A 27,041-nucleotide genomic window follows, 5' to 3' on the forward strand; every position below is an offset into this window, starting at 1 on the left:
GCATTAGCACATAGTGAATACATGAACTCCTCAAACTATGGTCATCACCGGGAGTGGTCTCGATTATTGTCACTTCAGGGTTGCCGGATCATAACACATAATAGGTGACTATAGACTTGCAAGATAGGATCAAGAACTCACATATACTCATGAAAACATAATAGGTTCAGATCTGAAATCATGGCACTCGGGCCCTAGTGACAAGCATTAAGCATAGCAAAGTCATAGCAACATCAATCTCAGAACATAATGGATACTAGGGATCAAACCCTAACAAAACTAACTCGATTACATGATAAATCTCTTCCAACCCATCACCGTCCAGCAAGCCTACGATGTAATTACTCACGCATGACGGTGAGCATCATGAAATTGGTGATGGAGGATGGTTGACGATGACGACGGCGACGAATCCCCCTCTCCGGAGCCCCGAACGGACTCCAGATCAGCCCTCCCGAGAGGTTTTAGGGCTTGGCGGCGGCTCCGTATCGTAAAACGCGATGAGTTCTTCTCTCTGATTTTTTTCTCATCAAAACTCAATATATGAAGGTGGAGTTGGAGTCGGAGACGCAACAGGGGGCCCACGAGGTAGGGGGCGTGCCCTAGGGGGGAGCGCCCCCCACCCTCGTGAGAAGGGTATGGGCCCCCCGGTCTTCATCTTTGGCAACGATTTTTTTATTGTTTTTTGTAAGATGTTCCGTGAAGTTTCAGGTCATTCCGAGAATATTTGTTTTCTGCACATAAAACAACACCATGGTAATTCTGCTGAAAACAGCGTCAGTCCGGATTAGTTCCATTCAAATCATACAAGTCAGAGTCCAAAACAAGGGCAAAAGTGTTTGGAAAAGTAGATATGACAGAGACGTATCACGGTGCTCTCCAACTGGTGCTTTTTAATAAGAGGAGGATGACTCAGCATAAAAGTAAATAGATAGGCCCTTCGCAGAGGGAAGCGGGGATTTGTAGAGGTGCCAGAGCTCGGTTTTGAAATAGAGGTGAATAATATTTTGAGCGGTATACTTTCATTGTCAACATAACAACCAAGAGATAGCGATATCTTCCATGCTACACATATAATAGGCGGTTACCAAACAGAATGGTAAAGTTTATACTCCCCCTTCCACCAACAAGCATCAATCCATGGTTTGCTCGAAATAGCGAGTGCCTCCAACTAACAAGAGTCCCAGGGGAGTTTTGTTTGCAATTATTTTGATTTAGTTTGCATAAAGCATGAGACTGGGCATCCCGGTGACCAGCCACTTTCTCGTGAGTGAGGAGCGGAGTCCACTCCTCTTGAGAATAACCCACCTAACATGGAAGATACGGACAAACCTAGTTGATAAATGAGCTATTCGAGCATACAAAACAGGATATTTATTTAAAGGTTTAAAGTTTGACACATACAAATTTACTTGAAATGGTAGGTAGATACCATATATAGGTAGGTATGGTGGACTCATATGGAATAACTTTGGGGTTTATGGAGTTGGATGCACAAGCAGTATTCCCGCTTAGTACAGGTGAAGGCTAGCAAAAGACTGGGAAGCGACCAGCTAGAGAGCGACAACAGTCATGAACATGCATTAAAATTAATCAACACCGAATGCAAGCATGAGTAGGATATAATCCACCATGAACATAAATATCGTGAAGGCTATGTTGATTTTGTTTCAACTATATGCGTGAACATGCGCCAAGTCAAGTCACTTAAATCATTCAGAGGAGGATACCACCCTATCATACCACATCATAACCATTTTAAGCATGTTGGCATGCAAGGTAAACCATTATAACTCATAGCTAATCAAGCATGGCACAAGAAACTATAATCTCTAGTTGTCATTGCAAACATGTTTATTCATAATAAGCTGAATAGGGAACGATGAACTAATCATATTTACAAAAACAAAAGAGGTCGAGTTCATACCAACTCTTCTCATCTCAGTCAGTCCATCATATATCATCATAATTGCCTTTCACTTGCACGACCGAATGATGTGAATAATAATAATAGTGCACGTGCATTGGACTAAGCTGGAATCTGCAAGCATTCGATAAACAGGAGAAGACAAGGCAATATGGGCTCTTTTGTCAGATCAACAATTATGCATACAAGAGCCACTTCAACAATTTAATTAAGGTCTTCTCCTATCGACCCCCCCAAAAAAGAAAAGAAATAAAACTATTTACACGGAAGAGCTCCCAAGTAAAAGAAGAACATGAAATCTTTTTGGGTTTTCTTTTTAATTACTACTACAAGCATGAAAAGTAAACTAATTAAAAGTTACAACTAATTTTTTTGATTTTTTTCTTAAGGTTTATTAAACACACAAAAAGAAAGCATAAAAAGAAAATAAACTAGCATGGATGATACAATAAAAAAGTATGAGCACCGACATCTAGCAATGAGTGTATGAGCATAAATGTAATATCGGTGGGAAATACGTACTCCCCCAAGTTTAGGCTTTTGGCCTAAGTTGGTCTATGGCCACAGCTAGCCTGGCGGATATCCATAATAATAGTTGGGGTCATACTGCGAAGAAGAAGAAGACTCCGATTGCCACTGGTTGGCAATCATCTCCGGATCCCACTGGTAATTAGACTGTCGTGAAGGATCGACTGGTGGTTCCGGCTCTGGCTCCATAGCTGGTGCAGGGTTCCGGTAGGCGTGAATAGCCTTTAACGGAACAAGGTACTGGCCTGCAGATAAATCAAACAAAGAAGGAGCGGGCAGGGTAATAGTCTCGGGATGATGTTTATCAAATAACAATTTGTATTTAAGCTCTCCTTCCCTATTCTTAACAATAAAATCATGTGCCACCATACTTTTGTAATCTAAATAAACACGAGGCAACACTTTTTCTTCCTTCTCATAATGCCTAATAGGTATGTTAAAATGTGCAGCTAGGCGTGAAGCATAGATGCCTCCAAAGATGGGGCCCTTGGTACGGTTCAGACTTAACCGTTTAGCAATAATGCCGCCCATACTAACAGAGTTATCACCATATAAACCGTGGAGCAAAATAATAATATCAGGGACACTAAGGTTTCCACAGTTTCCGCGACCAATTAAACAACGGCTAGCAAATAATGCAAAATAGCGTAAAACAGGAAAATGTATGCTAGTGATTCGTGCATCGGAAACCTTCCTTGTTTCCCCTATAGTGATAGTATCAATAAACTCATCCACATCCTCGCAATGTGGTTCATCTGTCTTGCCCTCAAAAGGGACTAAACAAACCCGACAAAAATCATAAAGTGACATCTCCTTATGCTCATCATATAAATTAAACTCCACCGTAGGTGGTGAGCTCCTAGAATGGAAATGAAAATTTTGCACAAAGATATTTGTGAGTAAGAGATACTGATCGCATTGGTCGTGGAGGAAAGCGGTGAGGCCTGCATTCTTAGCCAATTCATGAAAATCTTCATAAATCCCGGCTGCTCTCAAGAAATCATCGGAAGGTCATTCACACAACCGAACCTCCGCGGTGCGAGGCAGATTATACTTAGGCTTCGGTGCCTTTTCCTTTGAGCTTCGGCTCGATGAGCCCCTCAAAAGTCTCTTCATCATTTTCTGAAAAATTTTAAAATTTTTAGTAACTTCAAAATAAAAGTAAACCAAACTCAATAATATTGATAGCAACTACTCCTACAAGTGCCTAGGGCCTATATCATGCATCAAAACTACTTTTGACCATATAAATTTGACATGCAAGCTCAAGAACAGGGTCACCTAAGCAGCAAAAATTTGCAATGAATAAAGCTCTAGAACAAAAACTAATTTGACCAATGAAGGAGTCACATACCAAGGAACAATCTCCCCAAGCAGTTTGTGAGAGGTGCTTTGAGCAAGGAGATCGAAAATGGCGGCAAAACGAGCTTGGACTCGGGTATGAACTGGATATTCGTGTTTGGGGGAGGAAGAAGAAGTGTGTGGGTGAAAGGATAAGTGGAGGAGGGCCATCGTGGGCCCACGAGGCACGGGGGCGCGCCCTCCACCCTCGTGGGCGGGTGGTTGACCCCCCTGTTGTGTTCTGAGTGCCAAATATTCTCAAATATTCCAGAAAAAATCATATTTAAATTTCAGGGCATTTGGAAAACTTTTATTTTCGGGGTATTTTTATATTGCATGGATAATCAGATAACAGACAGAAAAATACTATTTTTATTTTATTTGATATAAATAACAAAAAGTAAAAGTGGGGTACAGAAGGTTGTGCCTTCTAGTTTCATCCATCTCATGCTCACCAAAAGGAATCCACTAACAAGGTTGATCAAGTCTTGTTAACGAATTCATTCCGAATAACATGGAACCGGAGAAATTTCGAATAGCACTATGTTACCTCAACGGGGATATGCACATCCCCAATAATAAGAATATCATATTTCTTCTTGACAGTAGGAAGAGGAAATTCAAAACCTCCAAATATAATCGATGGAATTTTTCCAATAAAGTTGATACTATGAACTTGAGGTTGTTTCCTCGGAAAGTGTACCATGTGCTCATTACCATTAATATGAAAAGTGATATTGCCTTTAGTGCAATCAATAATAGCCCCTGCAGTATTCAAAAAGGGTCTTCCAAGAATAATAGACATACTATCGTCCTCGGGAATATCAAGAATAACAAAGTCTGTTAAAATAGTAACGTTTGCAACTACAACAGGCACATCCTCACAAATACCGACAGGTATAGCAGTTGATTTATCAGCCATTTGCAAAGATATTTCAGTAGGTGTCAACTTATTCAAATCAAGTCTACGATATAAAGAGAGAGGCATAACACTAACACCGGCTCCAGGATCACATAAAGCAGTTTTAACATAGTTTCTTTTAATGGAGCATGGTATAGTTGGTACACCGGGATCTCCAAGTTTCTTTGGTATTCCACCCTTAAAAGTATAATTAGCAAGCCCAGTGGAAATTTCAGCTTCCGGTATCTTTCTTTTATTTGTAACAATATCTTTCATATACTTAGCATAAGGATTCATTTTGAGCATATCAATTAATCGCATACGCAAAAAGATAGGTCTAATCATTTCAGCAAAGCGCTCAAAATCCTCATCATCCTTTTTCTTGGATGGTTTGGGAGGAAAAGGCATGGGTTTCTGAACCCATGGTTCTCTTTCTTTACCATGTTTCCTAGCAACAAAGTCTTTCTTATCATAACGTTGATTCTTTGATTGTGGGTTATCAAGATCAACAGCAGGTTCAATTTCTATATCATTATCATTACTAGGTTGAGCATCATCATGAACATTATTATTAACATTATCACTAGTTTCAGGTTCATTACAGATTGTGTTTCAGCATCAGAAATAGAAATATCATTTGGATTCTCAGGTGGTTCAATAACAGGTTCACTAGAAGCATGCAAAGTCCTATCATTTTTCTTTTTTTCTTTTTAGAAGGACTAGGTGCATCTACATTATTTCTCTGAGAATCTTGCTCAATTCTCTTAGGGTGGCCTTCAGGATACAAAGGTTCCTGAGTCATTCTACCACCTCTAGTCATAATTCTAACAACATTATCATTATCCTTACTATTCAATTCATTGAGCAAATCATTTTGAGCTTTAAGTACTTGTCCTACTTGAGTTGTAACCATAGAAGCATGTTTATTAATAAGTTTAAGTTCACCTTTGACATTAGCCATATAATCACCCAAGTGTTCAAGCATATTTGAATTGTATTTCAATTGTCTACCAAAATAAGCATTAAAATCTTCTTGCTTAACCATAAATTTATCAAACTCATCTAAGCATGGGCTAGCAAACTTAGTAAATGGGATTTCAGCTTTATCATATCTATAGAGAGAATTTACCTTTACTACCTGTGTCGGGTTATCAAGACCATAAGTTTCTTCAATAGGTAATGGATTAAGATCATATGTTTCTTCAACAGGCGGTAAATTAAGACCATGTATTTCTTCAATAGGAGGTAAATTCTTAATATCTTCAGCTTTAATACCTTTTTCTTTCATAGATTTCTTTGCCTCTTGCATATCTTCAGGACTGAGAAATAGAATACCCCTCTTCTTCGGAGTTGGTTTAGGAATTGGCTCCGGAGGTGTCCAATTATTTTCATTTGTCAACATATTATTCAATAGAATTTCAGCTTCATCCGGTGTTCTTTCCCTGAAAACAGAACCAGCACAACTATCCAAGTAATCTCTGGAGGCATCGGTTAGTCCATTATAAAAGATATCAAGTATTTCATTTTTCTTAAGAGGATGATCAGGCAAAGCATTAAGTAATTGGAGAAGCCTCCCCCAAGCTGAGACTCTCTTCTTCAATTTGCGCAAAATTATATATATCCCTTAAAGCAGCTTGTTTCTTATGAGCAAGGAAATATTTAGCAGAGAAGTAATAAATCATATCCTGGGGACTACGCACACAACCAGGATCAAGAGAATTAAACCATATCTTAGCATCACCCTTTAATGAGAACGAAAATATTTTAAGGATATAAAAGTAATGAGTTCTCTCATCATTAGTGAACAGGGTGGTTATATCATTTAATTTAGTAAGATGTGCCACAATAGTTTCAGATTCATAGCCATGAAAATGATCAGATTCAGCCAAAGTAATTATATCAGGATCAACAGAGAATTCATAATCCTTATCAGTAACACAGATAGGTGAAGTAGCAAAAGCAGGGTCAGGTTTCATTCTAGCATTTAGAGATTGCTTATTCCATTTAGCTAATAACCTCTTGAGTTTGTATCTATCTTTGCAAGCTAAAATAGCTAAAGAAGCTTCTTTATCAAAAACATAACCCTCAGGAATAACAGTAAAGTCTTCATCATCAATTTCATCAGTATTATCAGATTCAATATTTTCAATCTCTCTAGCCCTAGCAAGTTGTTCGTCAAGAAATTCACCAAGTGGCACAGTAGTATCAAGCATAGAAGTAGTTTCATCATAAGTATCATGCATAGCAGAAGTGGCATCATCAATAACATGCGACATATAAGAACGAATAGCAGAAGTAGGTTTAGGTGTCGCAAGCTTACTTAAAACAGAAGGTGAATCAAGTGCAGAGCTAGATAGCAGTTCCTTACCTCCCCTCGTAGTTGAGGGATAAATCTTAGTTCTCGGATCTTTCAAGTTCTTCATAATGATAAGCAGATATAAATCCCAAGTGACTCAAAGAATAGAGCTATGCTCCCCGGCAACGGCGCCAGAAAATAGTCTTGATAACCCACAAGTATAGGGGATCGCAACAGTTTTCGAGGGTAAAGTATTCAACCCAAATTTATTGATTCGACACAAGGGGAGCCAAAGAATATTCTCAAGTATTAGCAGCTGAGTTGTCAATTCAACCACACCTGTAAACTTAGTATCTGCAGCAAAGTATTTAGTAGCAAAGTAATATGATAGTAGTGGTAACGGTAGCAAAAGGTAACAGTAGTAAAAGTAATGTTTTTGGTATTTTGTAGTGATGATAGCAATAGCAATGGGAAAGTAAATAAGCGAAGAACAATATATGGAAAGCTCGTAGGCAATGGATCGGTAATAGAGAATTATGCCGGATGCGGTTCATCATGTAACAGTCATAACCTAGGGTGACACAGAACTAGCTCCAGTTCATCAATGTAATGTAGGCATGTATTCCGAATATAGTCATACGTGCTTATGGAAAATAACTTGCATGACATCTTTTGTCCTACCCTCCAGTGGCAGCGGGGTCCTTACGGAAACTAAGGGATATTAATGCCTCCTTTTAATAGAGTACCGGAACAAAGCATTAACACATAGTGAATACATGAACTCCTCAAACTACGGTCATCACCGGTAAGTATCCCGATTATTGTCACTTCGGGGTTAACGGATCATAACACATAATAGGTGACTATAGACTTGCAAGATAGGATCAAGAACTCTTATATATTGATGAAAACATAATAGGTTCAGATCTGAAATCATGGCACTCGGGCCCTAGTGGCAAGCATTAAGCATAGCAAAGTCATAGCAATATCAATGTCAGAACATAGTGGATACTAGGGATCAAACCCTAACAAAACTAACTCGATTACATGATAGATCTCATACAACCCAGCACCGTCCAGCAAGCCTACGATGAAATTACTCACGCACGGCGGTGAGTATCATGAAATTGGTGATGGAGGATGGTTGATGATGACGATGGCGACGGATTCCCCTCTCCGGAGCCCCGAACGGACTCCAGATCAGCCCTCCCAAGAGGTTTTAGGGCTTGGCGGCGGCTTCGTATCGTAAAACGCGATGAATTCTTCTCTCTGATTTTTTTCTCCCCGAAACACAATATATAGAGTTGGAGTTGGAGTCGGAGGAGCTCCAGGGGGCCCACGAGGTAGGGGGCGCGCCCCCACCCCTCATGGACAGGTGGTGGGCCCCATGGTCTTTATCTTTTGCAGGTATTTTTTGTATTTTCCAAAAAGTTGCTCCGTGAAGTTTCAGGTCATTCCGAGAATGTTTGTTTCTGCACATAAATAACACCATGGTAATTCTGCTGAAAACAGCGTCAGTCCGGGTTAGTTCCATTCAAATCACGCAAGTTAGAGTCCAAAACAAGGGCAAAAGTTTTTGGAAAAGTATATACGACGAAGACGTATCACATGTCATGATAAAATTGGGTGAACTGTTCAAACGTTGCCGCTACTCCATGCTCACGCACAACATTCTCACCCTGAAATTGAAACCCTTGATCGTACAGACGTTCCGGACACTCGTCTTCTACGATCATATTGTGCATGATCACACAAGCAGTCATCACCTCCCAAGTTTCTGCGTGCTGCAGGTATTAGCAGGATACCGAATGATGCCACATCAAGATTGCAAAACACCAAAGGCACGCTCGACATCCTTCCTAGCACTCTCTTGCTCTTGGGCAAATCTTTTCCTCTTCTCTCCGACAGGGTTGGGTATTGTCTTGACAATAGTGGTCCACTGAGGATAGATACCGTCACTCAGGTAGTATCCTTTGTCATAGTTGTGGCCGTTGACAGTAAAGTTCACCGGTGGGCTGTTGCCTTTGGTAAGCCTACCAAACACCGGCGAGCGCTGAAGCACATTGATATCATTGCGTGATCCAGCCATGCCAAAGAAAGAGTGCCAAATCCAGATATCTTGAGACGCCACGGCCTCTAGTATGACAATGCAAGCCCTGACATGGCCCTTATACTGCCCTTGCCAAGCAGAAGGGCAGTTCTTCCACTCCTGGTGCATGTAGTCTATGCTGCCAAGCATCCCTAGGAAGTCCCTGCTGGCATTCATCGCCAACAAACGGGTTGTATCTTCAGCTGTCGTCTCTCTCAAGTACTCACGGCCAAACACAGCAATAACAGCTTTGCAGAACTTATACAGGGACTCTAGGCATACGGCCAAACACAGCAATAACAGCTTTGCAGAACTTATACAGGGACTCTAGGCATGTAGATGAAGGAAATATGCCCTAGAGGCAATAATAAAGTTGCTATTTATATTTCCTTATATCATGATAAATGTTTATTATTCATGCTAGAATTGTATTAACCGGAAACTTAATACATGTGTGAATACATAGACAGACAGAGTGTCCCTAGTATGCCTCTACTTGACTAGCTCGTTAATCAAAGATGGTTAAGTTTCCTAGCCATAGACATGTGTTGTCATTTAATGAACGGGATCACATCATTAGAGAATGATGTGATGAACAAGACCCATCCGTTAGCTTAGCACTATGATTTATTGTTATTGCTTTCTTCATGACTTATACATGTTCCTATAACTATGAGATTATGCAACTCCCGAATACCGGATGAACACCTTGTGTGCTATCAAATGTCACAACGTAACTGGGTGATTATAAAGATGCTCTACAGGTGTCTCCTATGGTGTTTGTTGAGTTGGCATAGATCAAGATTAGGATTTGTCACTCCGATTGTCGGAGAGGTATCTCTGGGCCCTCTCGGTAATACACATCACTATAAGCCATGCAAGTAATATGACTAATGAGTTAGTTGCGGGATGATGCATTACGGAACAAGTAAAGAGACTTGCTGGTAATGAGATTGAACTAGGTATGATGATACCGACGATCGAATCTCGGGCAAGTAACATACCGATGACAAAGGGAACAACATATGTTGTTATGCGGTTTGACCGATAAAGATCTTCGTAGAATATGTAGGAACTAATATGAGCATCCATGTTCCGCTATTGGTTATTGACCGGAGATGTATCTCGGTCATGTCTACATAGTTCTCTCCCCTTCCTCCTTCCTTCCCCTCCTTGTACGTAATGGGCCAGGCTCTGAGTTTTGTACGTTGTGTGGGGCTCGTGAAGATTCTGATCATATTATTTTCCGTTGCCCTCTGGCTAGCTTGTTTTGGAGTTGCACCTCATCGTGGGTGGGTGTGTATTGGGCCCCTTCATCGTTCAATGATCTTAGGCCTTTGACAGCATAAACATCTATTTTGGTTTGTTTTTGGGCCATGTGTTCGGTCCTATGGACTATCATGAACAAGTTTACCATTGAGCACTGCTTTCCAGTCAAGTCGCCTAATTGCATTTTCAAAATGTCAATTCTTTTGCGGCAGTGGAAATCATTGACTAAGGAGGGCGATAAGGATGTCGCGGAGCTGCTGGTCTGCCGTATAAGGGCTACGGCGAACTCTATCTCGAGTGGGGATCAAGCTCAACATACCTAGGAGGGTCGCGGTGTTCTGCTTATTCTTTTTTGTTGTCTCATATGTTAGTTGTTCTGTGCCCTAAACTCCCGTTGGCGGTTGTCCCCTCTGTACTGACTACGTTAACTTGCCTAGCTGGTTGTTTATGTGGGTTGTATGAACCTTTTGTTTGGTTTCTGGTGGCTTTATTAATATAAAGTCGGGTGTATGTCTTTTATCTATGAACATCGGGATTTGAAACTTAGTGCATAAAATTGTCCATAACTATTTTAGTACAATATGAAGAGGTGGTTCTCTTTTTTCATTTGTCTCGGACATCTCCTATTCGTGTATAACAATTATGGGTACCGTGAGCACCTTGTCCAGTAACGATGGAATTATTGGGTCCAGTGGTTATGAACTTTCCATGTCTGAATTTTTTGGTGCACTAAATAGATTGGATTATCTATTCCACCTATCACAAATGTTTGAGGAAAAAACAGAGGTGCCATCCAACCATTTTTGTAAGGATTTGACATCTAAAGTCCATAATATAGAACATATATAATCCAGTGAGACAATGCTAAACAATATTTATAAAAAAAGGATAATGAGAAGTCCACAGATATTTTCTTCAACTATTTTTGCTCTTGATGATCGTGATGATACACCAGCAATTTATGCTACACGTACTTAACATTTTTATACTATTATACAGCGGTGAGGCAAGTTTACTTCTGTCTTTTTTGAAGACAAGTTTTAGTAGTTTATTTAAATTTTGTAGGTGATTTTGTTGGAGCATATGCACCATATAACCACACAAGCATTTCAATACTATAAATAGTCACATGTCAATACACAACCCTCGCGCCACCATCAACAATTGTCACTTTTTACTATAAGTAGACGTATGAGATCATTCTCATAAAGAAGGTGAATAATTGGATTTGAATAACTAGAGGATTTCAAATACTGGGGTGATTGACTGGAGTTGTAAATTTGTATGTTCTTAGGAAAACTACTGCTAAAATATCTACTGCTTGGATGCACACAAAATTTGCACCCAATCCAAGCAGAGACTAAGGGGTTAAGCATTGCCATTTTAAAATATTTGGGGGTTTAAGTGAATGGTTATGATTTTCATATAGTTAATCTACCTTCTTTCTTTTCGTACAAGAACTCCTACACAAATTGTAATGTTTTCATACCACTAGTAAGATGCCCGTGCATTGCACGTAACACCGAAATGCATTGATCCGGTTCATCTCATGTTTAACAAATATTGATAGGTTTCTTCAGACATTCATTCTTCTCTAGAGCTCACATGCATCCGGGTCAAGAGTAAATGCAGGGAAAATAGATAAAAAAATATCTTTTGCAAACAAAAGCGTTCAAGTGTTCAACCTGCATCAAAACTTCATGAAGAAATAACACTTATTGTGCTTTGTAAAAAAATGATCTTTAAAAATATTTTTCAAGTATAGATTTGTTTATTTTTTTTAGACCGCCATGAATGTAACTCAGGATGACTTGAAAGGGGGCGAAGAAGATGGCGAGGAGGATGGAGTCATGGTGGTGGTCGGCAATGCGGCCTAAGAGAAGGCATGAGAGGCGTTGAGGGCAGACAACACCAGAGCAGCGACCTCTCTAGATCCTTCTTATTTTTTCATGAGATGGCTAGACGAGCTGAGAGGCAAGGGGTTATCTATAAAGAAGGAGTGGGGTGTGGGGTCTTTTTGCAAAACTGATATAGTTTGTCTTAGATGCGTTGGATGCAAATCGAACAGTTGTAAATGAAGGATGACAGACATACTATCATCATCATCTCAGCTTTTTATAGGAGTAGAGATAAAAAAAAGAAATGTGATTCTTTTAAAAAAATGATAGCATAATTCATCTATTTTAGACAGTTTGATTTTAGAAAACCGAATGGTAGATTTGGCACTTAACTTTTCATGACGCCTAGTCTATATAGACGGACTTTATATCCTATCGATCCTAGACCAGATTGGCTTGGTTAAGCACCAAAAGTTTGGTGCAACAACCAATTGGGGAACAAGCAGAAGCAAAAAGGTAGAGTTAGTGGAAACTGAAGCATCACAACCAATGCAACCTATGCCTTCAATAGCTTTGCTTGAACCGAAAGCAATTTGCAATGCAGAAATAGTCAGTACTATGGAATTTTTGAGGAAAACGAAAGGCGTTGCTTCCCATGGCGAGTTTTCCACACAAGTGGTCGTTACAAAATGAGTCCACAAATTTACAAGAAACAAATGGAGGATCATTTCGTTTGTGAAAAAATCATCAATATTTTGAGGATTTAATTTATGGCAGCATCAGGAGTACATCTGATGGAAATCGTCCAGTCTTTTCCTCCCCGTTCGACATTTCTTCAGCTCCTCTGTTCCTTGCGGATAACATTAACGAAACGTGCGTCTACTCTGTGACAGATACTATAATCAAGTATACTTAGGACGAGCGAACAATCATGAAAGTACAACACCGAACCAAAATGCTGGAAGTCCAAACTCCAGAGCACGTACGTCCGGTACGGGACTGCTTAGAACACTCTGGGCTTGGCGACGATGGTGGAGTGCTTGAGGATGTGGAGGCTGAACTGGCCACCCTTCTCAGTCGTGTCAAGCTTGTCCTGGCCGGGCGGCGGCGTGAGCACGAAGTTCTGGACGAGGCGGCCGATGGTGATGCCGAGGATGGGCAGCGCGAGGATGATGCCGGGGCAGCTCCGGCGGCCGACGCCGAAGGGCAGGTACCTGAAGTCGTTGCCGTTGGCCTCCACGTGCTTCTCCTCCTCCAGGAAGCGCTCCGGCCGGAACTCGTCGGGCCGCTTCCACTGCTCGGGGTTGTTGGCGAGGAACCAGGCGTTGACGAGGATCTTGCTCTCGGCGGGGATGTTGTAGCCGGCGAGCTTGGCGTCGTGGAGGTTCATGTGGGGCACCAGCAGCGGGATGGCCATGCGCAGCCGCAGCGTCTCCTTGATCACCGCCTGCAGGTAGGGGAGCTTGTGCGTGTCCGGCTCCGTGATCTGGTGCCCGACGCCCAGCACCGCGTCCATCTCGTCCCGCAGCTTCTGCTGGATCTCCGGGTGGTTCACCAGCTCCGCCAGCCCCCACTCGATCGACCACAGCGTCGTCTCGATCGCTGCATGGTTCACAGGCAACACGTCAGAGATCATTTTCAACAGCCGATCAATTCAACACTCATAGCACGACATAGTTTCACGGACATGGTGGTGCATTGCCGTCGGTCTGACCGTCCTCCACGAGGGCGGCCCCCTGGAAGGGATGGGGCCAAATCCACGAGGGCCAATCGAAGACCACTCTGGGAGAGTGGTGCCTGCTAGCTGTTCCCCGATAGATAGATAATTGGTGGCACTACTGCTGAAGAAGCGACTGGTACAGTACAGGGTTTGGTGCCGGTGCTATTTAGGTTGGTGTAGTAAGTTCCGGAGAAAAAAAGGCCGGTGTAGTTTGGAACACCGAATTGAGGTTAGGCGAGTATTTTTGACCAGGTGTACAGTGACAACTGACAAATGCCTCTATAGTCCTGGTGCTTCTGGACCAGACACTTCACCAACCTTCTAGGACAGCACTATACTCCAACCACAGATGTGACGCGATGGTACAGTGTTGCTATCTCACAAACGAAAATGCCAATGCAACGCAATCTCTGCCAGAAATAAAAGAAATGAAGAGAAATTTAAGCGTACCTGCGACGTTGATGTTCTCGATGATGTAGAGGACGTTGTCCTCGTTGATCTCCCCCTTCTGCTCCGCCTCCAGGATGTGATCAATGGCGCACTTGAGCCCACCGTTGTCTTCCACGGCCTTGGTGCTCACCAGCTTCCTGCACACACACAAGCAGGCACGCACAAGGGGCCTCAACATATCAGCAAATCTATCATGCCATCCCCATGATTTCTCATGGTTGGCCTTTCGCTTTCAGCCAAATGGCCCAGCTAATCATGGAAAGTTAGGAAGACATGGATCAAGAAAGATGTCTCAATTAATTAAGACTAGTGGAGAGCTTACTTCCTCTCGTCCAGGAAGTAATCCTTGAAGAGCTTGAGGCGGGTCTCCTTGACCTCCTTGCAGAGCCGGAGGTAGCCGCGGAGGAAGGGGCGGAGGACGGGGATGAAGTCGCCGTAGTTGTACTCGAAGCTCTGCGCGAGGCGGCTGCGCTCGCCGTTGAGCGCCCGGAGGCGGAGGAACAGCGGGTCGTCCATGCTCTCGAACCGCCGGTCGAACATGATGCGGTACATGTTGTTGTACATCATGAGCTGCAGGTGGCGGCGGAGCACGACGCCGTCGGTGGCGGCCCTGGGGTCGGCGCGGACGTTGTCCACCACGAAGGCCGCCTCGGCCTCCCACCCGGGCCGGTACTGCTGCACCACCTTGTTGGTGAAGAAGGGCACGGTCATGATGCGCCGCATCTTGCGCCAGTGGTCGCCGTACACGGTGAACACCATGTCCTGGCCCTCGCCGGTGAAGATGTCGAACACCACGTTGCGGGTGCGGGACCCGAACTCCACGCCCTGCGTGTGGAGCACCTCGCGGGCCAGCGGCGGGGAGGAGACCACCACCAGGTTGCGCTGGCCCATGCGGAGGAGGAAGACCTCGCCGAACTTGCGCGCCATCGCCGCCAGGTTGCGGTGGTTCAGGTCGTCGCCGACCTGCAGCCAGTTGCCGAAGATGGGCACCGGGAAGGGGCCCGGCGGCAGCCGCAGCTTGCGGCCCCGGATCTTGGACACGACGATGGCGCCCACCACGGCCGCGAGGAGGCCCACGAGGAGCTTCTCCACGAAGACGAAGTCCATGGCGCCGGCCGGGGCGGGAACGGCCCGGGAACTGCTGCCGCTCTGTTGTGTGTTGGCGCTCTGGAACGGTTGCGGTTGGGTTGTTGTGTTTTGTCCCTGGGGGATGACCGTGCCACCGTGCGCTTAAATAAGGACGGGCGCGGCAGAGTTGGAGTAGCCGGCCGCCGTTAGAGTTGACGGCGGCGGGTAGGTAGGGAGGCAGACGGAGTGAGTTTGGTGAGAGGAGAGGAGAGGAGAGGAGAGGCGAGGCCGTCCTTTCTTGGTCGAGATCACTCCTACTCACTTTCGCCTCTGCCTTCTCCTGTCGGTGTTGACAAGGGAAAAGGTGCGACTCCCGCCGATCCATATTAATTTTATCACAGATTTAATACAACTTTGTACTAAGTCTAATTTAGTGCGGAAGGAGCAGTGCGTATAATTGGTGTAGTCAAAACATTTTCTTTTTTGCGGGGAAGTGGAACTATATAACGCACATATGTTCGACACTTCCTAAAAAATATGAAAAATAGCTACCACGATTATGTACAAACAGACCAATAGGTAATCAAAGTGATTGAATGGTTGAAGTGCAATGATACTTTCAACCCACTAGGAATCAAGCCCTAGTTCAATGTTTTGGCGTTTCACTAATACTCCCTTCACATGTAAATATGAGATGTTTTAAATATTTCAGCATAGACTACATACAAACTGCAATGATCGAACAAACACACTAAGGCCTCCTTTGGTTTGGAGGAATTTCATAAGAATTCTAGAGGATAGGATTCTTATAAGATTTTTTTCTTTAGAGCCCTTTGGTTCATAGGAATAGATTCCTATTCCTACATAGGATTGGTTTCTATCCTTCACTTTTCATAAAAAAATAAAAATGAGCCTAGACTCAATGGAAAAATTCCTTTGGTGTCAACCAAATGACATCTCATTTCCTATTCCTACTCATAGGATTTGGGATACATGCCATCTCATTTCCTACAAAATTCCTATTCCTATGATAATCCTATTCTATGAACCAAAAAAGGCCTAATTTTTTCTATATACATTTGTTTTAAAAAAAGGTTAAAACATATTATATTTGTGGACGGAGGGAATACAAAATATTTTTCGGTAAGAAACAACAACGTCGTTAGTAAGACGCATGTGATGGCTTCATCAATCTCGATACCCTGCAACTTTGATTCGGTCGCAAACCAACTCGTGGTTGGATGATTAGGAGGACAGTGATATACTCAGCTCATCGGGGTTTAAATCATGGTTCTCATTTTTTATCGTGAATTTATTTCAGAATTTTCGACGATGCACGTTTAATGAAAAAAGACGTTCCTGTCATAAAATCTTAAAATAATATGAGCGTTTGCGTTTGTACTGTGTTAAAAAAATATGATCCGGTCTTCAATGGTAGTGTGTGAGTGCACGTGTGTGATGATGTGAGTGTGTATGTCTACGTTATAATCATTCAATGTTTAAGAAACGATTCGATTAAATAACAAAGAGCAGCACGGACGTAAAACATTGTTTGACTTTGTCCAACAGAGCACGTGCAAAAGAACCACGAGTGGTGACGGCGTTAGGTGAGTCGGGGACCGCGGCCCGCAGGCAGTGTCTGATCTCATGGCGCTCCTGCGCAATGGGTGGTCTGAACTTTGAAGGGTGGGTGTGGCGGGTGCGCAGGCGTGCGCTTGCGTCGAGGCTTCTGCGGCCGCAATGTCTTCGGGGTGTTTGTTGAGCGGAGAGAAAAAACGCAGGATTCGCTGGTGGTGCTCTGGGTAGGTGAGGTTTAGGGAGTTGATTTTTGACCATTTCCCCCGCATGTTTGGTGCATCTATCCTGCAAGCTTTTTTTTTTTAGCTTTTCTCTACTCCTAATGTCTCAGTTGATAGGTCGCGTTTCGGATTTTATTTTCGTCCCACCTCATCCGGTCTTTTTTGGTACTTCTTTGGTACTTGCTCCCACCTCCCGCTCAGCCGAGACGGTTTATTTTTGCTGGTTTATTTTCGTCATCCTCCCACCTCTGTTTTTTTTTCGTCCCTGGGATCGATCCCTCGTGCCCTCGATGCGCTCGATGCGCTTGCCCGCACGAACGTGGCTCCGTCCCTCCCCGCCTCCAGCCTCCTAGCTACCCCTCGTCTCCCCGCCTCCAGCTGCACCCGCCGCCGCACCCCAATCCCCGATCTGGCTCTCCACCTCACGACGACGCCGTTGCCCTCTCCGTCCTCCTCCACAAGACGTCACCATCGCCGCCCCTCCTCCGTGATTCGGCCATGGCCACCATCGATGCCCTCCTCTCCATCGCTGCCGCCAACCCTCAACCTCCATCGATCTCCTCCTAGATCGACAAAGGGAGACCTCCACCGTCACCGTTCTTCTTCCTCCCCGACCTCCCGTCGTCGTTCTCCACGGATCTGGCCGTGGCCACAACCGATGCTGTCGGTTCCATGGAGGAGCTCACCTCGGCCTTCTCCACGGATCTGGTTGATCTGAAGGCGGGCGGCGAGGCGGGGCTCACCGAGCGAGGTATCCAGGCGGGGGTCGTCGGTGACGACGATGAAGGCCGGATCGAGGGATCCAGCGACCTAGGCAGGAGCTCCCCGGACCTGAGCGACGGCGGACGGGCGCGTGAGACGGAGTGATCTGGTGCGGCGGCGTGAATTCCTTGCAGGTAGAGGCGGGTCTCCATGGCTGGCAGGGAGAGCTCCAAGCCATGGTGGGGCTTTAGTTTTCCCTGGTAGAAAAGAGAGAAAGAGGAAGATTCAGGGAGGAGGAGAGGTAGAGAGAAGAAGGTGCAGGTGCGAGCTTGGGGAAGAGGGAGCCTAACATGTGCGTACATCCATGCTCCTTTTCTTCTTTCAGTTTTAGGTACTTTCCAGCAGGCGTGTACATCCTTGTTCCTTCTCTTCTTTCGATTTTAGCTACTCTCTAGTATTCAATTCTGTCAGCAGTTCTCAAGTAAATGAACCATAGAGAATCAGCTAGATATTTTACTACTGTAAGCCGTGGAGTACTGAGAATGGCATTTATATTGCTGCAAATGCAATATATGATTTATGCAGCAGAGAGGATGCCGCAAGGGGAGAGAAATGGTGCAGTGAGATTGAGGAAGACAGGACACATCGGGACCCGGGAGCTCGAGAAGAGGCTCAATCGATCTCGACAAGAAGTGATCTCCCCTTGGTGACAGTACTAGATGGCCTCTCTAGGCTCCTGTCATAGACCTTGGTATGTGTATATATTTCATTTCTTCAACGGTTTATTGATGCACGAGTAAGCTTGCAAAGCGACCTGGGTATGTGGATAGTTTTCACTTCTTCAACGGTTCATTGATGCAGGAGTAAGCTTGCGACCTAGGTATGTGGATAGATTTCACTTCTTCAATGGTTCATTGATGCACGAGTAAGCTTGCGACCTGGGTATGTGGATAGATTTCACTTCTTCAACGGTTCATTGATGCACGAGTAAGCTTGCAAAGCGGCATCCTGCTTATCTAGCTTTCTGTCCACTGCTGTCCATGCAATTGGTAATGACTGTGCAAGAGCCAAGCTTTAATTTTTTTATACATCCCGCCTCTAATCCCTGGCTATTAATTATATATTTAAGCAAACACAAGATGACGAGACATCATTTAATTTTAAGAGAATCAATAAATTATTGAAACTGAAATGGTCATATATATGATGGTTTGATCTGTTGGCCTTTTATATATTTTTTCAGAAGCATAAAAGATATAAGAATCTCATCTCCTTCTGGCGGAATGGCAGAGGGCTTGGCTGCTACCAGGGTGATCCAAAGGGTGTATCTAGGTAGCATGTTTGTGGCCTCTTGCACTAACATGATTAATGGTAGCTTCTATTCCATGACATGATTTTTGCAGCTGTAACAATATGTTTCATGCAAGAGGACATAAATTTGCATCCTATTTTTCTGTCCAGTTAGTTCCAAATTACAAATGTTTGTGCTATCACTGACAATTTGGTGGAAAAAGATGAGTCGTATATACACCCAGTGTAAGCTTTCACATCAGCCGTTGCTCTTGATTGTCTTTGCAAGTCCATAGATATAATTTCTTATGATTTTCCTTTACTCATAGTAAGTACTGAATATTTTGTGCTTCAACCCTTTAGGTGTTAATTTCTATGATGTGGCTAGCAAAGTTGGCAACAGGTACAGTATAACGATCATGATCTGCAGAGGGATATCACCTAGGTGCATAAATCATAATCATTCTGTTTTTATTTGGCAAGCTGGAGCTACCTGGAACTTTCAATTTTGGTGCCAAGATGGATGGATTCAACTGGGTGACCCACAGTCAGGTATTGTTGTTCAGTTATCCTGAGGGTAATGTGGATATGTTCTATTTGAGATCAAGCTTGGTATTGCTAGAAAATATATATGTGATGTGCACTGAGATTTCAACTATATAATATCAGTGATAAAACACGCCGTTTCCCTTGCTATTCATGATCACTTGAACTAGCTTACCGTTTAATAATATTTCTATCTTGCACCATGAGTGTTGTTCAGTGGCAATATTCGCTCCGCCGAAGGTAATAGCAATGCACCTTTGCTAAGAAGGTTCTTTCCTATTAAATGCAATGACAAGACGCTAAAACATCATGGTGTCCATGCTAAAGGATAATGATTCACCCCCTGGCTTCTTATTGTTGTATCATCTTGGTAGGGCGTGGCCACGGCTGCGGCGCGGGCAGCAAGGACGAGCGCCGCAAGGGAGCCGATGGGCGTGGGCGTGAACCGGGGAGAGGATACCATGGCGGAGGAGATGAGAGAAGGCCACTGTCTTCTTCTCCCCCCTCTCCGACCAGAAACCCCTATCTATCCATCCGACGAGAGAAGACTGCAGGCGGAGGAGAGGAGACGCGGGTGAGGTAAGAGGAGCCAAATCCCCATCATGCTCCTCCCCGCGCGCCGCCGACCCACCAGCGGCATTCTTTCTGGTGTGCTAGGTAACCGAATCCACCTACCCCTACCCGTACCTTTTTGGGGGGATTTTGTTGAACTGTTTTGGGGCTTTTGGTTTGGGGGCGATGTTGACATTATTATTCGAGGAAGGGGAATGGCTTCTTGTGCGCTCAGTTTGTTGTTGTCTGCAGGGGAAACAAACAACAAGATGGTGGTGCGGGTCTTCGGGTATGGGTCCCTGATCTGGAACCCCGACTTCGATTTCAACGAGAAGATCCAGAGATTCATCAAGGGCTACAAGCGAACATTTAATCTCGGTATTTTTGGTTGCGCCTAAATGATTTGAAGCAAATCTGAACCTGTAACTGTAGTTCTTGGTCTGAAGATATCACATCTCAACTTTTCTTTCCCCGCAGCTTGCATTGTGTTGGAAATATGCCCTAGAGGCAATAATAAAAGCATTATTATTATATTTCCTTATTCATGATAATTGTCTTTATTCATGCTATAATTGTGTTATCCGGAAATCGTAATACATGTGTGAATAATAGACACCAACATGTCCCTAGTAAGCCTCTAGTTGACTAGCTCGTTGATCAACAGATAGTCATGGTTTCCTGACTATGGACATTGGATGTCATTGATAACGAGATCACATCATTAGGAGAATGATGTGATGGACAAGACCCAATCCTAAACATAGCACAAGATCGTATAGTTCGTTTGCTAGAGTTTTCCAATGTCAAGTATCTTTTCCTTAGACCATGAGATCGTGTAACTCCCGGATACCGTAGGAGTGCTTTGGGTATACCAAACGTCACAACGTAACTGGGTGACTATAAAGGTATACTACGGGCATCTCCGAAAGTGTCTGTTGGGTTGACACGGATCAAGACTGGGATTTGTCACTCCGTATGACGGAGAGGTATCACTGGGCCCACTCGGTAATGCATCATCATTATGAGCTCAAAGTGACCAAGTGTCTGGTCACGGGATCATGCAGTACGGTACGAGTAAAGTGACTTGCCGGTAACGAGATTGAACGAGGTATTGGGATACCGACGATCGAATCTCGGGCAAGTAACATACCGATTGACGAAGGGAATTGTATACGGGGTTGCTTGAATCCTCGACATCGTGGTTCATCCAATGAGATCATCGAGGAGCATGTGGGAGCCAACATGGGTATCCAGATCCCGCTGTTGGTTATTGACCGGAGAGCGATCACGGTCATGTCTACATGTCTCCCGAACCCGTAGGGTCTACACACTTAAGATTCGGTGACGCTAGGGTTGTAGGCATATGTATATGCAGTAACCCGAATGTTGTTCGGAGTCCCGGATGAGATCCCGGACGTCACGAGGAGTTCCGGAATGGTCCGGAGGTGAAGAATTATATATGGGAAGTCTTGTTTTGGTCACCGGAAAGGTTTCGCGCATTATCGGTATTGTACCGGGAGTGCCGAAAGGGGTCCGGGGGTCCACCAAGGGGGTCCACCTGCTCCGGGGGGGAACATGGGCTGTAGGGGTGTGCGCCTTGGCCTATATGGGCCAAGGGCACCAGCCCCAAGAGGCCCATGCGCCAAGAGATGAGGGAAAGGAAGAGTCCTAAAAGGGGAAGGCACCTCCTAGGTGCCTTGGGGAGGATGGACTCCTCCCTGGCCGCACCCTTCCTTGGAGGAAGGGCCAAGGCTGCGCCCCCCCTCTCCCTTGGCCCTATATATAGTGGGGGGAAGGGAGGGCAGCCACAAAAAAGCCCTGGCGCCTCCCTCTCCCTCTCCAACACCTCCTCCTCCTTCGTAGAGCTTGGCGAAGCCCTGACGGAGTACTGCAGCTCCACCACCACCACGCCGTCATGCTGCTGCTGGAGCCATCTTCCTCAACCTCTCCTTCCCCTTGTTGGATCAAGAAGGAGGAGACGTCATGCTGACCGTACGTGTGTTGAACACGGAGGTGCCGTCCGTTCGGCGCTAGGATCTCCGGTGATTTGGATCACGTCGAGTATGCCTTCCTCATCCCCGTTCTTTGAACGCTTCCGCGCGTTATCTACAAAGGTATGTAGATGCAATCCGATCACTCGTTGCTAGATGAACTCCTAGATGGATCTTGGTGAAACCGTAGGAATTTTTTTGCTTTCTGCAACGTTCCCCAACAGTGGGATCAGAGCTAGGTCTATGCGTAGTTCTCTTGCACGAGTAGAACACAATTTGTTGTGGGCGTTGATGTTGTCAACTTTCTTGCTGCTAATAGTCTTATCTTGCTTCAACGGTATTGTGGGATGAAGCGGCGCGGACCAACCTTACACGTACGCTTACGTGAGACCGGTTCCACCGACTAACATGCACAAGTTGCATAAGGTGGCTGGCGGGTGTCTGTCTCTCCCACTTTAGTTGGAGCGGATTCGATGAAAAGGGTCCTTATGAAGGGTAAATAGAAGTTGACAAATCACGTTGTGGCTTTCACGTAGGTAAGAAAACGTTCTTGCTAGAACCCTATTGCAGCCACGTAAAACTTGCAACAACAATTAGAGGACGTCTAACTTGTTTTTGCAGCAAGTGTTCTGTGATGTGATATGGACAAAGTTGTGATGAATGATGAATGATATATATGTGATGTATGAGATGTTCATGCTATTGTAATAGGAATCACGACTTGCATGTCGATGAGTATGACAACCGACAAGAGCCATAGGAGTTGTCTTTATTTTTTGTATGACCTGCGTGTCATTGAGAAACGCCATGTAAATTACTTTACTTTATTGCTAAACGCGTTAGCCGTAGTAGTAGAAGTAATAGTTGCCGAGCAACTTCATGGAGACACGATGATGGAGATCATGATGATGGAGATCATGGTGTCATGCCGGTGACAAGATGATCATGGAGCCCCAAGATGGAGATCAAAGGAGCTATGTGATATTGGCCATATCATGTCACTATTATTATTTGATTGCATGTGATGTTTATCATGTTTTTGCATCTTGTTTACTTAGAACGACGGTAGTAAATAAGATGATCCCTCAAAATAATTTCAAGAAAGTGTTCCCCCTAACTGTGCACCGTTGCGACAGTTCGTTGTTTCGAAGCACCACGTGATGATCGGGTGTTAGATTCCAACGTTCACATACAACGGGTGTAAGACAGATTTACACATGCAAACACTTAGGTTGACTTGACGAGCCTAGCATGTGCAGACATGGCCTCGGAACACAGAAGACCGAAAGGTCGAGCATGAGTCGTATAGAAGATACGATCAACATGAAGATGTTCACCGATGTTGACTAGTCCGTCTCACGTGATGATCGGACACGGCCTAGTTAACTCGGATCATGTTATACTTAGATTACTGAAGGGATGTCTATCTAAGTGGGAGTTCATTGAATAATTTGATTAGATGAACTTAATTATCATGAATTTAGTCTAAATTTTTTACAATATGTACTATAGATCAAATGGCCAACGTGGTCCTCAACTTCAACGCGTTCCTAGAGAAAACCAAGCTGAAAGACGATGGCAGCAACTACACGGACTGGGTCCGGAACCTGAGGATCATCCTCATAGCTGCCAAGAAAGATTATGTCCTACAAGCACCGCTAGGTGACGCACCTGTTCTCCCTGCAGAACAAGACGTTATGAACGCTTGGCAGGCACGTACCGATGACTACTCCCTCGTTCAGTGCGGCATGCTTTACAGCTTAGAGCCGGGGCTCCAAAAGCGTTTTGAGAGACACGGAGCATATGAGATGTTGAAGAGCTGAAAATGGTTTTCCAAGCTCATGCCCGGGTCGAGAGATATCAAGTCTCCGACAAGTTCTTCAGCTGTAAGATGGAGGAAAACAGTTCTGTCAGTGAGCACATACTCACTATGTCTAGGTTGCATAATCGCTTGACTCAGCTGGGAGTTAATCTTCCGGATGACGCGGTCATTGACAGAATTCTTCAGTCGCTTCCACCGAGCTACAAGAGCTTTGTGATGAACTTCAATATGCAGGGGATGGAAAAGACCATTCCTGAAGTATTTGCAATGCTGAAATCAGCAGAGGTAGAAGTCAAAAAGGAACATCAAGTGTTGATGGTGAATAAAACCACTAAGTTCAAGAAGGGCAAGGGAAAGAAAGCTTTTAAGAAGGACGGCAAGGGAGTTGCCGCGCCCGGCAAGCAAGCTGCCGGGAAGAAGCCAAAGAATGGACCCAAGCCCGAGACTGAGTGCTTTTATTGCAAGGAAAGTGGTCACTAGAAGCGGAACTGCCCCAAATACTTAGCGGACAAGAAGGCCGGCAAAACGAAAGGTATATGTGATATACATGTAATTGATGTGTACCTTACCAGTACTCGTAGTAGCTCCTGGGTATTTAATACCGGTGCGGTTGCTCACATTTGTAACTCAAAACAGGAGCTGCGGAATAAGCGGAGACTGGCGAAGGACGAGGTGACGATGCGCGTCGGGAATGGTTCCAAGGTCAATGTGATCGCCGTCGGCACGCTACCTCTACATTTACCTTCGGAATTAGTTTTAAACCTTAATAATTGTTATTTAGTGCCAGCTTTGAGCATGAACATTGTATCAGGATCTCGTTTAATTCGAGATGGCTACTCATTTAAATCCGAGAATAATGGTTGTTCTATTTATATGAGAGATATGTTTTATGGTCATGCTCCGATGGTGAATGGTTTATTCTTAATGAATCTCGAGCGTAATGCTACACATGTTCATAGTGTGAGTACCAAAAGATGTAAGATTGATAATGATAGTCCCACATACTTGTGGCACTGCCGCCTTGGTCACATAGGTATCAAACGCATGAAGAAGCTCCATGCTGATGGACTTTTAGAGTCTCTTGATTACGAATCATTTGACACGTGCGAACCATGCCTCATGGGTAAAATGACCAAGACTCCGTTCTCAGGAACAATGGAGCGAGCAACCAACTTATTGGAAATCATACATACTGATGTGTGCGGTCCAATGAGTGTTGAGGCTCGCGGTGGCTATCGTTATGTTCTCACCCTCACTGATGACTTGAGTAGATATGGGTATATCTATTTAATGAAACACAAGTTTGAGACCTTTGAAAAGTTCAAGGAATTTCAGAGTGAGGTTGAGAATCAACGTGACAGGAAAATCAAGTTCCTGCGATCAGATCGTGGAGGAGAATACTTGAGTCACGAGTTTGGCACACACTTAAGAAAATGTGGAATAGTTTCACAACTCACGCCGCCTGGAACACCTCAGCGTAATGGTGTGTCCGAACGTCGTAATCGCACTCTATTAGATATGGTGCGATCTATGATGTCTCTTACCGATTTACCGCTATCTTTTTGGGGCTATGCTTTAGAGACTGCCACATTCACTTTAAATAGGGCTCCGTCGAAATCCGTTGAGACGACACCGTATGAATTATGGTTTGGGAAGAAACCTAAGCTGTCGTTTCTAAAAGTTTGGGGATGCGATGCTTATGTCAAGAAACTTCAACCTGAAAAGCTCAAACCCAAGTCGGAAAAATGCGTCTTCATAGGATACCCTAAAGAAACTATTGGGTATACCTTCTACCTCAGATCCGAAGGCAAGATCTTTGTTGCCAAGAATGGATCCTTTCTAGAGAAGGAGTTTCTCTCGAAAGAAGTAAGTGGGAGGAAAGTAGAACTTGATGAAGTATTACCTCTTGAACCGGAAAATGGCGCAACTCAAGAAAATGTTCCTGAGGTGCCTGCACCGACTAGAGAGGAAGTTAATGATGATGATCAGGATACTTCTGATCAAGCTCCTACTGAAATTCGAAGGTCCACAAGGACACGTTCCGCACCAGATTGGTACGGCAACCCTGTCTTGGAAATCATGTTGTTAGACAACGGTGAACCTTCGAACTATGAAGAAGCGATGGCGGGCCCGGATTCCGACAAATGGCTGGAAGCCATAAAATCCGAGATAGGATCCATGTATGAAAACGAAGTATGGACTTTGACTGACTTGCCCGTAGAGCGGCGAGCCATAAAAAATAAATGGATTTTTAAGAAGAAGACAGACGCGGATGGTAATGTGACCATCTATAAAGCTCGGCTTGTCGCTAAGGGTTATCGACAAGTTCAAGGGGTTGACTACGATGAGACTTTCTCACCGGTAGCGAAGCTAAAGTCCGTCCGAATCATGTTAGCAATTGCCGCATTCTACGATTATGAGATATGCAAATGGACGTCAAAACGGCATTCCTTAATGGTTTCCTTAAGGAAGAATTGTATATGATGCAGCCGGAAGGTTTTGTCGATCCTAAATATGCTGACAAGGTGTGCAAGCTCCAACGCTCGATTTATGGGCTGGTGCAAGCATCTCGGAGTTGGAACATTCGCTTTGATGAGATGATCAAAGCGTTTGGGTTTACGCAGACTTATGGAGAAGCCTGCGTTTACAAGAAAGTGAGTGGGAGCTCTGTAGCATTTCTCATATTATATGTAGATGACATACTTTTGATGGGAAATGATATAGAACTTTTGGACAGCATTAAGGCCTACTTGAATAAGAGTTTTTCAATGAAGGACCTTGGAGAAGCTGCTTATATATTAGGCATCAAGATCTACAGAGATAGATCAAGACGCCTCATAGGTATTTCACAAAGCACATACCTTGACAAGATATTGAAGAAGTTCAATATGGATCAGTCTAAGAAGGGGTTC

General features: G+C 44.2%; 2 protein-coding genes across 2 annotated transcripts; both read right to left on the bottom strand.

Annotated features, from left to right (window-relative positions):
- Positions 1–8,812: 8,812 nt before the first annotated feature.
- LOC147980568 (uncharacterized) lies at positions 8,813–9,259 on the bottom strand. Its single transcript, XM_087515663.1, has one exon. The coding sequence runs from the start codon at positions 9,257–9,259 to the stop codon at positions 8,813–8,815; it is 447 nt and encodes a 148-aa protein (XP_087371789.1).
- Positions 9,260–12,916: 3,657 nt separating this feature from the next.
- Positions 12,917–15,584, bottom strand: LOC125545152 (trans-cinnamate 4-monooxygenase). The gene is made up of 3 exons (XM_048709031.2): positions 14,682–15,584; positions 14,360–14,496; positions 12,917–13,791 (listed from the first exon to the last, which is right to left on the bottom strand). The coding sequence occupies exons 1-3, from the start codon at positions 15,464–15,466 to the stop codon at positions 13,193–13,195; spliced, it is 1,521 nt and encodes a 506-aa protein (XP_048564988.1). The 5' UTR covers positions 15,467–15,584; the 3' UTR covers positions 12,917–13,192.
- Positions 15,585–27,041: the final 11,457 nt, after the last annotated feature.

Source organism: Triticum urartu, chromosome 3A, assembly GCF_056163025.1.
Source record: "Triticum urartu cultivar PI428250 chromosome 3A, HENAU_Tu73, whole genome shotgun sequence".
In the NCBI taxonomy this organism is placed as follows: Eukaryota; Viridiplantae; Streptophyta; class Magnoliopsida; order Poales; family Poaceae; genus Triticum; species Triticum urartu.

Coding starts and splice junctions, on each gene's coding strand:
- LOC147980568 (XM_087515663.1), bottom strand. CDS start 9,259: ATGAATGCCAGCAGGGACTTCCTAGGGATGCTTGGCAGCATAGACTAC.
- LOC125545152 (XM_048709031.2), bottom strand. CDS start 15,466: ATGGACTTCGTCTTCGTGGAGAAGCTCCTCGTGGGCCTCCTCGCGGCC. Junction 14,497..14,681: donor TACTTCCTGGACGAGAGGAA/GTAAGCTCTCCA, acceptor GTGTGTGTGCAG/GAAGCTGGTGAGCACCAAGG. Junction 13,792..14,359: donor CGAGAACATCAACGTCGCAG/GTACGCTTAAAT, acceptor TGAACCATGCAG/CGATCGAGACGACGCTGTGG.